We start from the raw sequence: 18,253 nt of genomic DNA, 5'->3' as shown, positions 1-18,253 counted from the left end.
CAGCAACAGATGGTTCAATACTGTTCCATAACCATATCTTGATAGTAGAATTCTCATGCCTCTAGTCTTCATAGACAGTGGGTGTGCCAGGATCTTTAGAATCAGTAGTGGGAGAATCATCGGTAATGTATTTCATCTTTCTCTTGGCATGGATTTATGCCTGCACAGCTTGGGCCTAAAAGAGACAATTAGAAACTCCAGAGAATTTAATAGTGATAATTTGAACCTGAACATTGTCGTTAGGTGGTTTACGATCAGCCATGAGGATGAATAATCAGTGCCAAGTTGTAAAACCAGGAGTATAAACCTCAATCAACCAATCCAGTCAAGTTAGGAGCACAACTGAGAGGCAGCAGTAGTGTACTTGCAGAAAACCAATAGCCGATAGTAATTAGTAAGTAGTCCAAAAAGCATAGTAGTAATACCCAGATATGAGTTTCTTCATCTGCTAAAGCACCATTACAATGATCCGATTGCAGCCGAATCTGAATAGAGCCAAGTCTGTCCTTGCAATCCAAAACCTGCTGAGATATGTTGTCAAAAGTGGTGGAATTCCAATCCTTGAGGGCTGCCTGGACATTTTTGAGCTTTTCGGAAAAAGCAATGAGGGGAGAAGAGAAAACATTGACAGGTTTTTCCCAAGCTTGAAGCTCTGTGGATAAAAAAGGAGGGGTGAGAAGACCACATGTCAAAGTATTTAAAGGGTTTTGAGTCTTGGGCCAACTTCTGTTGTCTCCCAGAAACTCATATCAAAGAGCCCAACCATGCCAAAATCCTGCATTCTCTAGCTCCTAGCTGGTCGTTCCTTTCGAATTACATTCATCACCCAAATGGTAGAATCTGGATTCTTTGGGACCCTTCAAAAATCTCATTATCTCCCTGTCTTCGTCCTCCCAATTTGTCCATCTTTCTTTCTCTGACTGCCTGGGTCACTTTTCCTTCTTCTTCACTATGGTTTATGCTCACAATAACCATGCTCTGAGAACTCCCCTGTGGTCCGACCTCCTTTGCATTGCTAGGCAGATTGGCCATCATCCTTGGGGCTTGGGAGGTGATTTTAATGTGATCAGATTCAGCCATGAAAAGGTGGGAGGTGATCACTTGGATCTGGAAGCAATCAACTCCTTCAATGAGTGTATTGAAGACAGGGGAGTAAATGATCTAAGATGGATTGGGTTCCCTCTAACTTGGTGCAACAAAAGAGCAGGTTCAAATAGGATCTCTTGTAAACTTGACAGGGTTTTGGTAAATGAGGAATGGCTTTCAGCCTTCCCTTCTTCTCATGCCAATTTTGACAATCCGGACATCTCAGACCACTCCCCCATCTCTCTAGCCATTCAGCCCTTTCCTTCCTTTGGCCCAAAACCCTTTAAATACTTTGACATGTGGTCTTCTCACCCCTCCTTTTTATCCACAGTGCTTCAAGCTTGGGAAAAACCTGTCAATGCTTTCTCTTCTCCCCTCATTGCTTTTTCCAAAAAGCTAAAAAATGTCAAGGCAGCCCTTAAGGATTGGAATTCCACCACTTTTGGCAACATATCTCAGCAGGTTTTGGATTGCAAGGACAGACTTAGCTCTATTCAGATTCGGCTGCAATCGGATCATTGTAATGGTGCTTTACCAGATGAAGAAAAAGCTACTTCTCTTGAGCTCTCTTCTTTATTAGCTTTAGAAGAGAGCTTTTTGAAGCAGAAATCTAGAATCAAGTGGCTTGATCTGGGGGACTCTAATTCTGCTTATTTCCACAGATCTCTGAAGGCCAAAGTTAATGCAAACTCCATGGTTCATCTTAATGCCCAGGATGGTTCTACTGTCTCCACTGTTAAAGACATCAAAGACTTGGCTATTCAGCACTTCAAGGGTCTCTTCTCCACCTCTCAGCTGGCCTCTCCTCCCATCCCGAATGGCTTGCTTAACAAATTCATCCCCTCAGATCTTCTGGACTCTTTGAGCTCAATTCCTAATGAAGATGAGATTGTGGCTACCATACACTCTCTCAAGGTCTCAGGTGCTCCGGGCCCGGATGGCTTCAGTATGGGGTTCTTTTTAGCCGCCTAGGACATCATCAAATTGGATCTGATTGCTGCTATTATTAGCTTCTTCTACAACCCTTATCAGGTCAAAGGTATCAATCACACTTTTCTCTTCCTCATCCCCAAAAAGGATAGTGCATCAGCTATGAATGATTTCAGGCCCATTGCTCTCTGCAACCTTCTGTACAAATTTATTGCCAAGATCCTTGCTCGGCGGCTCAAAAGTGTGGTGGATATTCTTGTCAGTGACAACCAGTTGGCCTTCATCCCTGGAAGACATATCTCGGACAACATCCTTATTTGTCATGATATTTTTTTTTGGATGAATAAAAATTTAATTTCGAAGAAAAAAGGGGGGAGGGATATACAAGCCCAAGGGCCAACAAACACGAAGCTAGCTAGAGGCTAGGAAGTGCTCAAAATGGTGGAGGGGAGGCCCCTAGGAGACAACAATAAGCCTGTTCCTTGGGGAATCCCTAACACTATTGGGGGGGGGGGGGAGGGAGCTAGCTTTAGATGAAACATCAAAGAAGATGGCCTTCCAAATCTTGTCAAGAGAGCGGGAGTTGGACGTCCATCTTCTAAGGTTACGTTCCATCCATATGTGAGATATGGTAGTGCAAAAGGCAAGCTTGCCAACCATGTCACAGATCGAGTTTCCACCAAAAGTCATGTGTATCCAAACCTATTCACGAGAAAGGGGGAGAGGCCTTCTACGAGCAGGCCAACAATGGCGGAGAACCCGGTTCCAGATGGAGGCAGCAAAGGGGCAAGTGAAGAAAAGATGGTCTGTGTCTTCTTGTCCACTCCAGCAGAGGCAGCATCTAGGAGAGACCTGGATGTGTCGGTGGAAGAGGAAAGCTTGAGTTGGAAGACAATTTGTTAGGGCACGCCAAGCAGTGAAACTCTGCCTAGGGATGTGGCCTCTGAACCAGACCACTTTTTGCAAAGGACAAGGGGTCCCTCTATGTCTAACCATCTCCCAAGCAGAGTAGGAGCTGAAAGTGCCTGTGCTAGAGGGGAGCCAAGAGATGGTGTCGCCTCTGCCTTTGTGCCCAGGGGGAATAGGGGGGAGGGAGCTCTAGAGGTCAGCAAGGGGGGGGGGGAGAGGAGGGGGGCGACCAAGAGCCGTTGGTAAAGATGGAAGCCAGAGGGTTAAATCTGTCCAAGCCGGACTCGTAGATGGTACGGGGGCTGACTATGGAGGCAAGGACCCCTGAAGGATGCCATTTATCGAGCCAAAGATAGGTCAGTAATCCATCATCAATCCTGCAAGTGATGGCATCCCTGGCTATGTGCCTCACTTGAAGAATTCTGCACCAAATCCAGGACGAGTCCGGACTAGCGCTGACCGTCCAAATGGAGTCTCTACGAAGAGGCCCCGCATACACCCAAGAAGTCCAAATGGTAGATTTGTTGGTGAGAAGCTTCGAAACCAATTTGATGGAGCCTGCTAAGTTGACATCTTTAATCCTTCTGAGACCAAGACCTCCTTCAGATTTGGGGTGGCAAATGGAGGACCAGCTCTTGGGATGAAGGAACCTAGCAGAGTCAACACCTTTCCAGAGAAAAGTGCACGTAATGGATTCGGCAGCCTTGATAGTAGCCTTGGGAAGACAAAAAACACCACTCCAATAGATATAGCAAGACTGGAGAACCGATCTAATAAGCTCTAGGCGACCTGTATAGGATAGGAGTTTAGCTTTCCAAAGCTGAAGTCTCTTTCGGAGAAGGTCAAGGATGGGGTTACAGTGGTGGGCCGAGAGTCTGGCTGGGATGAGGGGCAGGCCAAGGTAGCGGACAGGGAGGGAGGCTAAGGGAAAGCCGGTAATGGTAGAGAGGGCTGCTTTGGTCGAGTCAGGAACTCCTGCAACGAAGAGTTGGGATTTAAGGAGGTTGATGCGAAGTCCGGAAAGCCCTTGAAAAAGGTGGAGGGAAGACATAATGTGCTCTATGGAAGAGGGGACAGCTTTGGAGAAGATCATTAGGTCATCGGCAAAAGCAAGATGGGTTAAGTTGGTGGGCTTGCACTTAGGGATGGGGACGATGAGATGGAGGTCAGTTTTGGCTTGGAGACTACGAGAGAGGACCTCAAGGGAGAGGCAGAAGAGGAAGGGGGAGAGGGGGCATCCTTGGCGGATGCCAGTAGAGGAGGGGAAGAAACCTGCCGGACTGCCGTTGAGGGGAACAGAGAACCGAGGGGAAGAGATACAAAAGCGGATCCAGGTGACAAAGGTGGGGGGGAACGACATCTTGAGAAGGACTTGGGTGATAAAGTCCCAACGAATGGAGTCAAAGGCTTTGTGAATGTCAATCTTCAAGAGGGCGGAAGGGGAAATAGAATTCCGGTGAAAGCCTTGAACAATTTCCTGACAGAGGATGATGTTGTCAGAGATACTTCTCCCGGAGATGAAGGCAGACTGGTTTGGGCTAACAAGGGAGTCAATGACAAGTTGAAGACGATTGGCACGAATTTTGGCAATGAACTTGTAAAGAAGATTGTAGAGGGAGATGGGACTGAAGTCAGCCATGGAGGAGGCACCAGAGGATTTAGGGATGAGGCAAAGAAAGGTGTGGTTGATGTTATGGATCTGATGGGGGTTAAAGAAGAAGCTCTTGACGGCATAGATAATCTCAGTTCCTATGATGTCCCAGCAAGAGGAGACGAATCCCATGCTGAAGCCATCCGGGCCCCAATTTCGGAGTAAGAGGGGATGGAGAAAAGGGAGTGGTAGAGGTTGGAAGGAACAAATTTGTTGATGAGGCCCTCCGGGGTAGAGGGTTGGGTGGAGGGGGTGGGGCAGAAAATGTTAGTGAAGTAAGAAACAGCTTCAGTTTTGATGGCATCGACAGAGGAAAGGACCGATCCATCGGAGGAGGTAAGAGAGAGAATGGAGTTGGAGTTGGTTCTGGATTCGAGGGATCGATGGAAGAAAGCAGAGTTGGAGTCGCCAAGTTCAAGCCATTTGATCCGGGATTTTTGTTTCAGGAAGCTCTCCTCTAAAGAGAGAGAGGAGGCAAGTTCAGAGGCAGCAAGGGACTCTTCCTCAGCGAGAGAGGGGTTGAGGGGGTCAGATTGGAGGCGGGCCTGAATGGAGGAAAGAGTGTCACGACAAGAGGAGACACGGGAAGAGATATTACCAAAGGTGGTAGAGTTCCAAGTTTTGAGAGCAGATTTGACATTTTTGAGCTTTTGAGAGAAGGCAAGGAGGGGAGAGGAGAAGGATTGAACTGGGATAGCCCAAGTAATTTGAACCAGAGGAAGGAAATCAGTATGGGAGGACCACATGTCGAAGAACTTGAAGGGCCTGGGACCAAAGGAGAGGTAAGGGAGGACAAAGAGGGAAATGGGGGAATGATTAGAGAGGCCTGGAAGGTCGAAAACAGCGTGAGAAGAAGGAAGGAAAGAGAGCCAGGTATCATTGACGAGAACACGGTCAAGTTTACAAGCTACTCTGTCGTTGCCAGAGCGCTTGTTGTGCCAAGTGAGCTCGGCACCTGACCGACGGAGGTTGTTAAGACCAATATCCTCGAGACAGGTATTGAAGGCATCAACTGCTTGATGGTCAATGGGGGAACCACCAAGCTTTTCATGACTATAACGGACAACATTGAAGTCGCCTCCCATGCCCCAAGGCGTTGAACCAACGGACTGGGAGATGGAATGGAAGTCGTCCCAGACTGGGAGACGGTCCTGAGGCCGATTGAAAGCATAGACCATGGTGAAAAAGAATAGATGGTTGTGGAGATGGTCGGAGATGCTGAGATGGAGATATTGGGGAGAGGCGGAGGAAACTAACAGATGGAATTGTGAAGGATCCCAAAGTACCCAGATACGCCCATTTGGAGAGTGGGCGTAATTGGTGATGAGGGACCAGGAGGGGGCAATGGACTGAGCGATGCGAGAGGAATTGAATTCAAGAACCTTTGTTTCAAGGAGACAGCAAAGGGAGGATTTGGAGGATTTAATGCGGGCACGAATTTCAGCTTGTTTAGCCGGGGCGTTGAGGCCACGGACGTGCCAAATGGTCCAAGGGATCATGAGAAAGGAGGGGGAGGAGGCAACCAACTAGCGGTGGGACTGACCCGAAAACCCGGGGGATCACTGCGGGGTCTAGACCGATACTCCTTCAAGGGGGGATAGCAAACCAAGGGGGAGGATGGAGAGGTAGGGGGCAAAGCGGACTAAGCACCAAGGGGTGAAGGGGGTCCAACCACTTGAACAGTAGCAGGTCCAAGATGGTTCGGCCCAGGGTGATTGGTGAATGGGTTGGTTGAGTGGGCTGTAAAATGGGCTGGGTAAGTTAAATGGGTATGCTGGGTGGGTAAGTCAAATGGACTGGGTATTGAAAATGGGTTGAGGGGGCGGGTGAATGGGTCGGGTCATGGTGGGTAATATCTTGAGGTGAGAGGGGGGGTTAGAATGGTGATAAAGAGGCGCTAAAGGGATGAGATCACGTGGGGGGTGTTTGGTGGAAAGGGGGTTCAGAGATGGAAAAGGTTATAAGGTGAAAAGTGGTGAAAGGCTGTGGGTGGCAGATGAAAAAGGTTCGATTGGTTTTCCAAAAGTAGGGGGGAAGCTGGGCGAAGGCAAAAGAGGGGGAGCAAGGGAAGCCTGTAGGTCATTCTCGCAGAGCTCAGGAGTAGTAGGCAGGGCTGCAACGTCGCCATCAGCATCTAGATCCAGCGACAGGAGGACGGCGAATCTGTTCTGGTCAACCACATTTGAATCGCGAGGTTGTTGAGCATCGAGAACCTCGCCAGGGTTGGAAATGTCATCGTCTTCAGGGTTTCTTCTCCGGCGACGATTTCTGGTTTTCTTCCGGCCGCGAGGAGTTTGCATGTCTTACCGGCAGCGGAGCAGCCTTCGCCAGGTCTTGGAGAGTGGCCAGGGACAAGGCGACAACCTCGTCGGCGATAGGGGTTGCCATCGAGTCAATAGCAACAAGTTCCAATTCATCTTTCATCTCTGTCGCAGGCCTTGGTGCATCAGCAGCGAGGGAAGATGGCTGATGACGCAGGTCCAAATCGTCAATCTCAGGAGCACCAACGAAGGTTGAAGGAGAAGCATCAGGGATGGATGAAGGGGAGCTTAGAGGCAGGCACTGCTTCGAAGGATGTCCGAAAGTCTTGCAAACTGAGCAGAATTGGGGTAGCCATTCGTAAGCAACTCGCTGGGAGAAAGTGTGACCATCTTCTTCCTGAATGGTTACGAACTCTGGTGGGGGCACATCAGCAGAAATTTCGACACAAATACGGGCGAAGGAGAGCCGATCCATCTTCTTCGTCCTCTCATCTGAAAAGAGAGGGTTGCCAATAATTGAACCCACGATACTGAGGCCTGAGGCACACCACTAGTGGAGAGGAAGTCCCGGCAAGCTGACCCAGATGGGTATGGTTTTGAGGTCAATTTACTGAGGGAGGAGCGATGGTCCCATTGTTGGAGGAAGATTGGCTTTTTGCCTACCAACCAAGGACCACCCTCCAAGGCTCGAGATTTGTCAGCATCGTTTGAAAATCTGAAGACAAAGATACCATTGGAGAGGAGGTAAAAGAAGACAGCTCCAGCTGCGCGCCACTGCTTGAGAAGGGAAGCTTTGACAACATGGAAAGGGGGTCTCGCGCCAAGGAAGTGTCCCACAAGACAGCTGCGCCATTTGCTGATTTCAACATCAAGCAGGCTTTTGGGATAGAAGCCAACCTGGGTGTCGTCAACGGAGGAGGGGGGGACAAAGTGGAGGGAATGTCCGTCAATGGGGTTGGAGGAGTTCCCAAAAAGAAGAGAACTCCAGGTAGGTAGGATTGTTGCAGGGTTGTTGGTTACAGCAGAAGGTGAAGCAGGGTTGGTTGTAGGAACGGGGGTGGGTGAATCAGTGGAGGTTGGGGAGAGGCCGAGAGGTGGGGGAGAGCTTTCAGGGGAGGATGTAACAGTGGCAGTCAGGCCGGTAGGGAGAGGGGAGGCAGACTGGGCTGCCGGAGGGGGAGGGGGCATCGCCGAAGGTCCTCATGGCTCCAACCTACACCGTCTCCATGTATTCCTCTCCTTTGTCTCGGACTTCGGAACAGCTAGATTGCTAAATCCAGATTCATCCAATCGATTTGTCATGATATTGTTAGAGGCTTTGACAGGAAAAATCATTCCCCTGCTATTCTCTTGAAGATTGACATCCACAAAGCCTTTGATTCTTTAAGGTGGGACTTCATTAGTCAAGTGATGACCAAGATTGGGTTTCCTTGTATCTTTGTCAACTGGATTCAGGCTTGCATCTCTTCCCCAAAGTTTTTTGTGCTTGTTAATGGCAGCCCGGCAGGTTACTTTGATGCCTTTGTGGGAATTAGGCAAGGCTGCCCTCTGTCCCCCTACCTGTTCACTTTGACTTTGGAAGCTCTCTCCAGGGATATCCAAATTTGCACTGATCATCAGCTGATTTCGCTTATGCCTAAGTGTAAGGCCCTCAATCTTTCTCACTTGGCCTTTGCGGATGACCTAATGATCTTCTCAAAGGCTTGCATTGCCTCTCTGGAGACTATTATGCTTTGTTTGCAGTGCTTCCATGAGATTTCGGGCCTTCGCATCAACCCTTCAAAGTCTCTTATCTTCTTTGCAGGGATTTCTGAGATGGATAAAGCGCCTTTTCTTGACAGATCTGGATTCCAAGAAGGTCACCTGCCTGTTAAGTATTTGGGCTTCCTTTGATCCCTGCCAGGCTTTCAGCTCATCACTGCACCCCAATGCTTGATCTCATTCGCAAAAGGCTTCAGTTATGGAAAGGCAAGCTTCTCTCCTATGCAGGCAAGTTGGTTCTTATCAGATCAGTCCTGGAATCTTCCTATATCTACTGGTCTGGAATCTACGGTTTGCCTCAAGCTACTATAAAGTCCTTGGAATCTCTTATGGCTTCTTTCCTTTGGAAGGGTATTGATATCTCCAGGTTCCTCCACCCTCTTCCTTGGGCTGCGGTGTGTCTGCCGAAGAATGAAGGAGGCTTGGGCATCAGAAGAATCAAAGAAGTGAACTTGGCTGGTATCTGCAAGTTAATCTGGAAGATTGCTTCAAAGCAAAAGAGCATTTGGGTTGACTGGATATACTCGGGATACCTCCGGCGTAATTCCATTTGGACGGCCTCCCTGTCGGCTGATTCTTCTTGGATTTGGCGCAAAATCTTAGACTCCTGGCACTTGGTCAGCCATGTCATCAAATCTCAGATTGGGGATGGTCTCTCTACCTATCTTTGGCTGGATCACTGGCACCCGAAGGAGGGGTCCTCCTCCCTCTGATTACTCCTTGGACCATTTATGCATCTGGCCTCCACAGACTCTCTTTGGTGGCTGATATTCTAGATCAGTCTGGTTGGGCCCCCCCTACTACTTCCTCTCCGGGACCTTGCCGCCATTTGGAATGACCTCTCCTCCATCACCAGAAGACCTTCGGGCAGCTAGGACTGTGTTAACTGGTCGGCAAACAATCCTTCTCTCTTCTCCTCCAAATCTGCCTGGGACATCATTCGGCACAAAGGACCTCTTGCCTCTTGGAGAAAGCTGCTTTGGTTTAAGCACCACATTCCTAGGCACTGCTCTACTATTTGGAGGATCTTCAACAACTGCCTCCCAACTCAAGCCTTTCTCTGGCACCGCCACATCCCAGTTAACCCCTCTTGTTGCCTCTGCTGGAACAATACGGAAGACTCTGATCACCTCTTCTTTGAGTGTCCCACTGCTGCAGCGATCTGGAAAGGCATCTTACTTAAATGTTGGCCAACCCCTAGAAGAATTCTTCCCTTCTCCAGGGAATGGATTTGGATCGACATGACCTTTGCTGGCTGCTCTTTATGTGATACTGTTGGGAAGCTTGCTTTTTATGCTACTTTGAACCACATTTGGATGGAGCGCAATATTAGGAAATGGACCTCCAATTCTAGATCTTACTAGCAGATTTGGGATTCCATTTCCTTTGATACTTTGGCGAAGTTATCGTCAGCCCCTCCTTCTTTTTCCAGACACCCCTAAGAACAGGCTTATGATTGCCTCCTGGGGCCTCTCTTCTGTCTCCCTTGTTTCCCCCTGCCCGCAAAGCTGAGGCTAGGGGCCTTTCTTATTTTTTGTTTTGTTGCTCCCCTCTGAGGGCACTGCAATTCTTTTTTCCTTCTTGGTAATGAATTTCTTATTCACCAAAAAAAAACCCAGATTTGAGTGATTCTGTTCACAGAAGACCAGCAGGTCTGATTGACCTGAAACAGTGATCAAAGGAAGATCTAATATATGGGAATAAGTTCCTAAAAGTTCTACCAAACAGATGGTTAGAACAAAAGCAGTAGCAGCAACAAGAGGTCTGTAGATAGACCTAAAACCAGAGCATCCGCAGGCAACTGGGAGAAATTTGATTCCAGCAAATCAAGTCACCAAAATAACCTCAAAATTGGATCGAGTATACCTTCAGGGAAGACCAATATATCCTCAAAAAAATAGAACAATCAGGTGGCTGTAAGGAAATAATTTCTGATTGCATAACTTGAAGAAAAACTCCAAGAAATAGAGATCGCAGGCATGGTAGAGATGAAATCTGATCTGTTGAATCAAATATATATTCATGTGCATCAAAAAGCCCTAGTTGCAGATTCGTATCATAAATAACTAGGGCTTGCAGCAGTAGATAGGCAGCGTAAGGTGTGTTGCAACCAGAATCGATTCCTGTCCTGAATGAACCTTCAAAACAGCATGAAGAGAGGATCGATTACTGGTTTATTTAAGCTCTGATACCATATAACAGTATTTAAGCTAAATAAACTAGTAATATCACAAAGGAAAAAGAGGAAGATGAAAGCGATCGATGGAGAGAGAAGAGAACTCTGCTGTAGAAGAAAGCAGAATCGGTGACAGTTGCTACTCACCCCTTGTCAACTTATATAATGTAAACTTACAACCAAAGAGAAGCTAGAAGCTTCCAATCCTAGTTGCAATGGGAAACTAACATAGTCATAGAATTAGAAACAAAATCTAACAAGAAGAATCCATCTAGAAGAATAAATAGAGAAGGACAGTAGCAAGCTACCGCCATATGTACCCCCGGGGTACATATGGGTCATGTACCCCTCACAGCATATATCGGTAGCATCTTTAACAAAGTTATTGAAGTCACAATCCCTGCTGCTACCCTACTACGTGTGACTTTGTTTGATTCCATACCTGTTAGTTATCTGAGGCTAATCTCCCTACATCAGTTAGTGTAGCATTTCTCGGTTTCAATTCGAAAGGAACATGCACTTGAAGGGATAAGAACAAAGAACTATCTGGGTCTAAGATAAGAAGAGTAGTGCCATGGTTCTTCAGCTGATATCTGCTTCCATCAAATCACATTGGGTGAATCACCCTTCATAATTGCACAAGAACCTCCTTTCTCATTCACAGCTCCATTCAAGTTTATAGTGTCGTCATATTTGCTTTAATAGAGTCTCCTACTCCTATAGATCCTGAAAACCCCCCCAACTATGATCCATCCCATCTTATTATACCACCAATACATGAAGGACCCAAATTCACTAATGAACATCCATCCACATTCGGTTTATCTAATCCCTTTGGTGGAGGCTGGCATCGAATTACTGGTCTTTTTCACTTCCCTTTAGAAAATGAATCTATAGATAACTGGCCAGCCAAGATATTTTTAATACTCTTTTACACCATTTTCCAAATTTCTGTGGCATGTTTCAAACTAAGAGCCTTTTGTGCGGCAAAAATACTCATTATAAACATTTGTTTATGAGGAATTTTCAACAAGGGCTATTATTTGTACAGAAAAAAAGTGCATTTTGAGTGAAGGGGGTAGCTTGGGGCATACATGCTGGACCAGTAGGTATTTTGTGTCGATCAGATTTGGTTGTATTTGTGGTTGCTGCAAGTTTTGATTTGGATTAGCCTTAGGGAGTTAAGTTTTCAGTTGCTTGTTGGGTGCAGTGGCAGAGTTCTAATTAAGTAGGACAGAGAATAGCTGCTTTTAACGATGTAATTTCTTCTCTCTTTTTTTTGGGGGGTGGGTGGGGGTGATGGTGGTATAAGGCTATGTTGTTGTTGTTAAGAGGCTATATGTGAACTAATTTTTTTGTGGAATGGTTTTTTTATACAGCTCCTATGCTCTTTTTCCCTGTGCTGTAAATTCCTAGTTTTAATTTCTCCTCTTTGTTATCTGTATTGCTGAATATCGACTAGTCACCCATACAACCAGCCTTCAGACTATCTTCTTTTTTCTTCATAGTCACCATTAGCCTTCATTCTTTCACTTATGTTGAACATTCATCTTCTCCTTCAATTTCATCTCACAACTGTAGCTAAACAATTTCTGTACCCCTTAGTTGAGACCTGTTTACCATAGGGCTTCCAAGCCCTTGGAAAACGCGCTAAATTTCAACCTTCATGCATCTTATATGACCATCATATTCCACCTCAACTTGTCATCTTTTCCTTTCCCCGTCCACCTCCCCCAATTTGTTAGATTGGCAACTGAAATAGTTTTCATTTCATTCTAACAATATGAACAGAAATTTACCTGCATCTTTACCCATCACGTGTACAAACTCTACAGTGTATTTCCTGAGCTCCCTTTGCTATTCCTTCAATAGGGCTCACCAAGCATCTTGAAAGCATCTCTGGTTACTCCTCTGAACAGCTCTGTAGCCAAAACTCACTTCAACAGGTACCTGTCAATATCAGCACACAGATTGGATTTTGTTCTTGACCAGAGTTTATCTATGTCATTCCATAGGATAAGGCTTATTGGATTTTGTTCTTGACCAGATTGATTATGAATGAACAACAAATAACAGCTTACGTAGTTAGGATAAGGCTTATTGATTTTTGTTGCGTTTGTGAAAGATAAGAAATATATACTTAAAAGGAAAAATTATTATTGTCACAAAGGTTTGTTATTTTTCCAAATGTCACAAGGTATCTATTCTGCCACGTGGATAGATGATATGTCCATTCCGACTGTTGGATAGAGAGGCCGTGGTCTAGATTAGCAATGTGTCAAATTTCTGAGTCTAATTCAATCAAATACCCCCTTTTTGTATTGGTGCACATCCCATGTATGTCAATGCATGTGTACTAGTATTCTAGACAATATTTGTGCACTCTCCCAACTCTGAGTGGGAACAGACTGTTTAAATTTAAAAAGTGTTAAAATGGATGGCTCAGATTTGGCTTGTGATTTTCAGAAACTTCACCTTCCATTGTTACATGGATAACTACCCATTTTAAAAAAAAGTACCAAGGAACTACTGATCAGGTCCACTGTACATTAAAGTAGACTTTCACTGGCATATGATCACCTTCAGCCTCCAAATATGTAGTTTTGGGCCTTACATGATTTGCTCACAATTCCAGCATTACACTAGACAAATAAGAGACAAGTAGATAAAATTAGCAACAAGCAGTTAGTATCCATTGTCATTCCAGAATAGGAGCTGCATCATATTCCCTTAGTTTGTAGCAGATTTGAGCTGTAGGTAGAGTCTGCTCGTTGTAAGATCTGGCCTGATTAAGACAGATCTGTTTGTTTACTGATCCGGAGGGGCTGCATACATTTTCCCCTCCAGACCCTGCAGTAGCGGGAGCCTCATGCACTGGGATGCTCCTTTTTTGTTTTTTTTGGGGATTTGTTTACTGATCCGGACAGGAATCAAAGTGGGATCCATTATGATTGACATAGATAAATATACCACATATGAAATAGGGCCCATGTTTCCTGAATGGATTGTTATGATAAGCTATCAGAACAACAACAACAACAAACTCAGCCTTATCCCAACTTAATGGGGTCGGCTACATGGATCCAACAAAACACAGTAGTGAAAACTAAGGTCTAAACAGAAATAAGGGGATGAAGAGATGGGAAAAGAGGGATGGGGAATGAAAAACTGGAAATGACAAATTAAAGATGGAAAATAACAGCAAAATGAAAGATGAAAGTAAGAGGAATGAGGCACAACCCAACAACTCAGGAGAATCTTAGCTAAATGGGGTCTGCAACATGTATCCTAGCCCTCCAACAAGCTCTGAGGTCATACTTGCTACAAGACCCAAACAATGCATGCCCTTCCTCGTAACTTGTCCTATGGCCATTTTAGGCCTGCCCCTAGTTCTTTTAGCTCCTTCAATTGGAATCATATCACTCCTCCTTACTGGGGCATCCCTAGGCATCCGTTGGACATGACTGTACCATCTCAAACGACTCTATCAGAGCTCGTCATTGATCGGGCAACTCCCAAGTCAGCTCTAAGTACGATCATTCCGTACGTTATCTTTCCTAGTGTTTCCACACATCCATCTTAACATCCTCATCTTTGCTACAAATAGCTTCTCAATAGGACACTTCTTAACTGCCCAACATTCAGCCCCATACACCATTGTCAGTCGTACAACAGTCCTATAGAACTTTCCTTTAAGCTTTAAGGGAATACGTCAGTCACACAGTACTCCGGATGCACCTCTCCACTTCAACCATCCCACTTCAATTCGCTGTGAAACATCATCCTCTATGTCACTTTCTTTATTTATGATTGACCCCAGATATCTAAAATAGTCACTTTGCGGATTGGATAGGGCCCAAATTTTGTGGATGGGCAGACCTGTGTGTCCCCTGCCTACATGTCAAGTTTCAGCCTATACGGAGTTTGTAAAGTGGCAAAACATAGCTAGAGACTACAGTGGGGGTGCATGGAGATACACAAACGGATAAGATAATACATGGATGCATGGACATAAATGGAAAGGTATTTATTAATTTTGATTCTGAAATTTGACTGGTGGCTAATCCAAATCTTGGCCTGTCTAGCCAACGGTCAACATTATCCACATCATTCCGCCACATGACTCAAAATAGTGGACCCTTTTAATAAGCTTATCAGAATGGACCGTCAAATGAAAATAAGCCTACGAAATAATATATGTGATATTTGATATGATATCTTATATGTAACATATATTCACTAATTTTTTAATGTAGCTTATCTGGTAGTATAAAAGATCATATAATTTTTTTCAAAGATTGGACACTTTTGGGAGGAATTTATATCAGAAAATAGTTTTTTTTCTAAAGTCTCTTAAGATAATCAATTATTTGGATCCAGATCCGATTAATATTCATATTTGGACATGGAGATTATATTAATCTGCAGATCAATTATTGGATTTCAGACAATCTGATGAATTATCAATGTAGATCTAGGATCCATCCTGCGCCCCATTGTTTGACAGCTCTAGCTGTGATATCAATGTCTTACACCTGCTTCCCTTCTTGCTGAGCATGTGAGGTTATCTTGACACTTGGAGTTGATCTGTGATCCTGTTTATGTGCATACTAGATACCATACATATGCACATACGTAAAATCTCTATTTCATATTGTTAACTTGACACCCTTGGAGTGGATCTGTGGTCCTGTGTACATGAGTCCCAGATACCACACATACACATATACACATATGTAAAGGGTGTACCCAGCTCAAGAGGCTCCCGCCACTGCGGGTTCTGGGGAGGGTCATAATGTATGCAACCTTACCCCTGCTTTCGCAGAGAGACTGTTTCCAGACTTGAACCCGTGACCACTTGGTCACAATGGAGCAACCTTACCATTGCACCGCAGCCCACCTCTCATACACATACGTAAAATCTTTATTTCATATTGTTAACTTGACCCTTGGAGTAAATCTGTGGTCCTGTGCATACCAGATACCCTCCATAATATACACATGTAAAATCTCTATTTCATATTGGTTCTTGACTTAAATTACAGTTAATTCAATTACTACTAGTAATCCATTTTAAAATTGATGGCATTGTTCTTTATTTCATATTGTTAACTTGACCCTTGGGGTAAATCTGTGGTCCTGTGTATGTGCGTACCAGATACCAGTCATAATATACACATACGTAAAATCTCTATTTCATATTGGTTCTCGACTTAAATTACAGTTAATTCAATTACTACTAGTAATCCATTTTAAAATTGATGGCATTGTGTCTCTGCTGACTCTTTTATTGATCTGGTCAAGGGGGAATATCCTCAGGATGTTCTCATTCGATTATTTTAGCTGCGTTGTCCAATGAAACATTTGTATGTTATCATGCTACCCAATAATCCTCTCCATTCCACTACTTAAAGGAACTATCTTCAAGAAAGTCAAGCATCCAGCAGGAGGTTTCTTCTTCCAAGCAGAGGATATTCTTCATAGAGAAGAGAGGCCCGGAGCTCGAAGCTGAAAAGAAAGTTGCTGCTGCTGCCAGAAATTTTAAGGAAGCAGGGCGCATTGCAGCTGAAGCGAAGGCATTGACTGTTGAAAAGGAAAGCATCCAACTTAAACTAGAGAAAGCTGTTTTAGACCTTGGGGAGGTGGAGGAAGGAATTGAGCTCAGTGCTAACAGAATGGAGGAGACACAGGGGCTGATTATATCCAAGGAAAAAGAGGCTGCTATGGCAAGGTTCGAGAGGCTACGTTTAGCTGCTGGTGCTGCCATGGCAGAAAGATCTGCAGCTCTAGAATTGGGTGACCTTCAAGAAGCCAAAGTTGTACTCACAGAGGGTGAAGCAGCGGAGTCTGAAGCAAAAAAGCTCCAACAAGATTACAATTTCGAAGAGGATGAATTTGGAAATCTACCAAAGCACTTCATCTCCATGGAGCTTATCACTGGTCTTGGGGGGAAACAGTTGGCAGAGATGGCGAAATCTGTTCACCTTTCCTCACCATGAGGACCACAAGTACAGTACGGTGAAATTAATTTGAGATGAACTGAATAGTTGGCAGAATCAAGTGGGGAACTTGTATTATTTAGAGCGCTGGAATTGAGTGGGAACTTTGCATATATGGAATGCGGGGACAGGAACAGCTTGTAGAATAAAGTGATCTCTGTTGGAGCAATTCCATACCGAATGACGTTCTGCAGGACAGGGTGGGGATATGGTTCAACGAGGCATGACCAAGTGAGTATTTTTAGTGTTAACATGAATTTGATAAGGGTAAAGACACCCATTTAGTGAAAGCTGTAAACAATTACCTGCCCCTGACAATAACTCCCATGGTGGATGGTTGGAAGTCGAGAGAGATTTCTGGCTTCTTGTTTTTGTGAATGGGAAAGCTCGTAAGAAAGTTGTAAAACACAAGATACTGTTGTTGATCATTATTGCTTTTGTCTATAGAATCACGCTTTCGAATTCTCTGGTGTAGACCATTTCTGGCACCCTATGAAGCTTAGGCTTTTTGTTTGGGTGAAATATTATACTTCTTTATACTTACTTTCCCTATAATTAGTCAAACTCCCTGAAAACTGCTAGCTCCCTTGGTTGGCAGGTAGAGTGCAGGCTCCGAAGAGGTTGAGTCTCCTGTCTTCACCTTGTGTTTTTTCCCTCAAATTATTTTCTCTCCTGATTAGAATTTCTTTTCTGATTCCCAGAGAAAAGAAAACTTTCATCCCATTCTCCCTTGGTATTTTAAAATAGGGAATGCGTTCTTTGTCCAGAAGCACGACAGGGGAATGCATGTGGAAGAATCAACAGAAGTGGCATTTTCGCCTTTCATGGGGTAGGGTGGTCATTTTGCCCCATGTCTGGGCACAGTGCGCACCTTCCTGGACAGTTTTTTTTTCCCTTAAAAATATCTAAACTATCCTTTTGACCCCCTCACATGAATTGTCTCCCCTCTCCACCCTCGGCTTCTACCCGCTCCCCTGCTTCCACCCCAGGCCGGTCTCATTTGCCTCGTAATGTCATGGGGTGGAGCAAGGCTGGATTGAACGTCGTCTTGAATAGGGCGGGTTCGGTTTGGCTAAACTCCACCCCTTGCCCTGTTGCTATACCTGTTGACATCCATACTTCGCATTAAATATATGGGCAAAACGTAGGAGATTAGAATTTTTTAGCTGTTAGGTTAGATTCGCCTGCTTAAACATAATCAGTTTAGCCAAATCCGACAGCCCTTGTGGGTCAACTCAAATTCAATTAGTGATGCCTATTATCTGGTTATTTAGTTCCACAAGGGAACTTAGTGATCTAATCAAACCTTTGTTAGAATTGTGTGATTTAATACAAATGTATATTGCTTAATCTAGCATATTATTATTGGATACTTTTATTTTCATTTGTGGCATATGATATATATATGTTTTGTGGGTTATAAATTGTTTAAATGGTACCACTATTATTGGTCTATTGGATAAGTGACTAGTTTTTGTGG

General features: G+C 44.8%; 1 protein-coding gene across 2 annotated transcripts in view; it reads left to right on the top strand.

Moving 5' to 3' along the window:
* The window catches only part of LOC122661707, a 47,984-nt gene extending 30,803 nt beyond the window's left edge, over positions 1-17,181 (top strand). For both annotated transcript variants that reach the window (XM_043857205.1, XM_043857206.1), the window contains one exon: positions 16,189-17,181. In XM_043857205.1, the coding sequence (XP_043713140.1) occupies positions 16,189-16,773 (585 nt within the window). In that variant the 3' untranslated portion in view covers positions 16,774-17,181. The remainder of the gene's footprint in view (positions 1-16,188) is intronic.
* The last annotated feature ends 1,072 nt before the right edge of the window (positions 17,182-18,253 follow it).

Source organism: Telopea speciosissima, chromosome 5 (genome assembly GCF_018873765.1).
Source record: "Telopea speciosissima isolate NSW1024214 ecotype Mountain lineage chromosome 5, Tspe_v1, whole genome shotgun sequence".
Classification (NCBI taxonomy): domain Eukaryota; kingdom Viridiplantae; phylum Streptophyta; class Magnoliopsida; order Proteales; family Proteaceae; genus Telopea; species Telopea speciosissima.
The sequence above is the reverse complement of the archived record's forward strand: the minus strand, read 5'-3'. Positions and strand labels throughout refer to the sequence as shown.